At 30.7% G+C, this 2810-nt stretch overlaps 1 protein-coding gene across 1 annotated transcript; it reads left to right on the forward strand.

Annotated features, from left to right (window-relative positions):
* LOC114406920 (ethylene-responsive transcription factor 15-like) lies at positions 1 to 1049 on the forward strand. Its single transcript, XM_028369779.1, has one exon. The coding sequence runs from the start codon at positions 124 to 126 to the stop codon at positions 817 to 819; it is 696 nt and encodes a 231-aa protein (XP_028225580.1). The 5' UTR covers positions 1 to 123; the 3' UTR covers positions 820 to 1049.
* Positions 1050 to 2810: the final 1761 nt, after the last annotated feature.

Below are 2810 nucleotides of genomic sequence, written 5' to 3' on the forward strand. Positions count from 1 at the left end.
TTCTCTTTTCATCGGATATATAAAGTTCAAGCTAGGCACTCAAACTTTCTACGCAGAAGGCGAAAATAAACATATATACACACAAAGAAGTTATTACATTACATACATATTTTTCATCTTTGAATGGATTTTAATTCTTCTCTATTTTCATGCCAAAGTCTAGAATCCCATCTCAATTCATGGGAAGAGCTGTTTTCGTTCAACAACCTTCCCTTGAATGCAACAAATGAATCGTCCTTGGACTCCAAATCTTCATCCTCCAATGAAGGAATAATGGAGTCACAAGAAATCACCTCCAATATTACATGTGACGGCCACGTTGAAGAAAAATATTCACCACCACCATCACTACTAGATGGTTCTAAGCGAGAGAAGAGGACCTATAGAGGAGTAAGAAGCAGGCCATGGGGAAAATTCGCAGCAGAAATAAGAGACCCCACAAGAAATGGGGTTCGAGTATGGATTGGAACATTTGTCTCTGCTGAAGAAGCTGCTTTGGCTTATGACCAAGCAGCTTTCTTGACAAGGGGTGTTCTGGCTACCCTTAACTTTTCAGTGCAAGTGGTGATGGAGTCCCTTCAAGACATGGGTTTCAAGGCATTGAAAAATGATCTCTCACCCGTGTTGGCACTCAAGAGGATGCACGTGACGAGAACAAAATCTAGGGCTAGTAGGAGTGGAAACAAAAAGGTTAAAAGGGCTTGCGGCAGCAACGGGAAATGGGACACTAGTACTCAAAATTTGTTGGTGTTGGAGGATTTGGGTCCTGAATACCTAGACCAACTTTTGAGCTTCACTTGCCCTGGTTCTTGGTGCTGAAATTGGGGACCGTCTCCAGGAAAAGTTTGAAACAACAAAGCATTTATTGATTTAAACTCATTCACTGCTAGTGTTTATTCTTCAAGTTCTATAAATTTTGAACAAATAATAAGAATAGCAAGGTTGACATTTTTACATCCTTAGTTTTTACACTTACTTTTTTTTAACTTCTCTGTACCAACAACGACGGATCGAGAAATTTTATTTAATGGGAATAAAAAAATAGTCTATAATAAAATGATTTAATTTTTTTTCCTCCAACTTATTTTAATAGTTTAATTTAATACTCTTATTATTTTCATGTTCAATTAGATCATTTTTAAAAAAAAAATAATTCAATTGGGTATTTTACTTTTAAAATATTCAATTGGGTACTTTATTTTTTAAAATGGGTTTAATTTGATATTATTTAAAATAAATTTAGGTTCTAATTATTAAAATTTTTGGAGCAAATGAAAGAATAATAAAACTAAATTGAATTCATTTTATAAAATAAAAATCTAATTGAACCATTTAAAAGTAAAAAATCATGTTGAATTATTTTAAAAAAAATTATAAGACCTAATTGATTCAAGGAATAACAAGTGATGACAATTTTCCTTTTTTTCTATCTATTTGGGATTATGTCAAGATATATTTTTGTGTTATTGACTTACTACATATTTAATACTAGAGGTATGAAAATGATAAAAATTAAAATAATAAAGTGATAAAATTAATATCAACATATTCTCAAATAGTGTTATGTTATTTGGAAACTCTGTTTTTTCTTATGTAACTTTTTTTTATATGTAAAGAATTGATAATAACTATAAATTTTTTTTACAACAATTCATATATTATGTTTAACTAACTCATATATTATGTTTAACTAACTGAACTAAATTTTTTTTATGCTTAGTCTTTTTTTTCAAGAATTTACAAATTTATTTACTTATGCCTAAAAAACATATAACTGTAATAAAACCTTTAGATTTCTCTTAATGTCATAGCAACTTTTTCTTTTTTATCAACAAAGTAAACATATATTATAAAAGGTTACAAGATACCTCAACCCATATATATAAAACAAGATTACAGGGCTTTAATGCAAAAGAAAGGATTCATGATGGACCATTTCTAAAAACAAAAAGTAAAGACCCTTGACCTTGGCGCATTGTCGTGACCAAGATCTAAATTTTACAAATTCCATGGTATACATATATGGTATTTGATTTGCCTCCTCACCATTGAAAATAACCTTGTTTTTATCCTTCCATATAGAAATCAGTGCTGCAAACCACTAAGCATTTTTTGCTGTTTTCCCTATCACAGCATAACATAATAGTGTTGCAGAAAATGATTCCTAATATCATTGAGCAACTCTCTTAAATAAATTCGTTCTTAATTATGAGATTAATTTACTCTTCTTATGTTGAATCTTCTCTTGTGCTTCCTATTCTTCTTTTCTTTACAACACCATTTCATGGCCTTTGATCCCTTTAAAGTTCATTTAATATGCAATACCTTAAAAGGGAAAACCCAAGGCAGAAATGGGGCTTTCAACAAAATTTATCGTTTATATACTGTGGAGTTAATTAATCTCTTAAACTCATGCACTCAAGGCCTAGAGAAATGGAGTCCAATAAACTTTTTCCCTAAAACAAAGAGGAAAGAAAGAACAAAATATAGAGAAAATGAAGCACAAGACTTTTTCGGTGTATCATCTACACTCATAGGCTCGGTATATTTGGAGACCCATATATAAAACAAAGAGAAGAGAGAAAATTGTAGGTTCAAATCATATAAATAGTCTCGTTATTTACAGAGATAAAGTTACATACATCTATGTAATTAATAAAAAAATTGCATACATCTACTTCTATTAACTGAGTCTCAGGAATTTAATTGTCCTTATTTTATACTTCATGCACTTTTGCAGCCTGAGGAAGCATAAAACTAGCTAGCTGGCATGTAACTAATTAACGGAAAAAAGAAGAAAAAAGAAGCTA

This window comes from Glycine soja, chromosome 3 (assembly GCF_004193775.1).
Source record: "Glycine soja cultivar W05 chromosome 3, ASM419377v2, whole genome shotgun sequence".
In the NCBI taxonomy this organism is placed as follows: Eukaryota; Viridiplantae; Streptophyta; class Magnoliopsida; order Fabales; family Fabaceae; genus Glycine; species Glycine soja.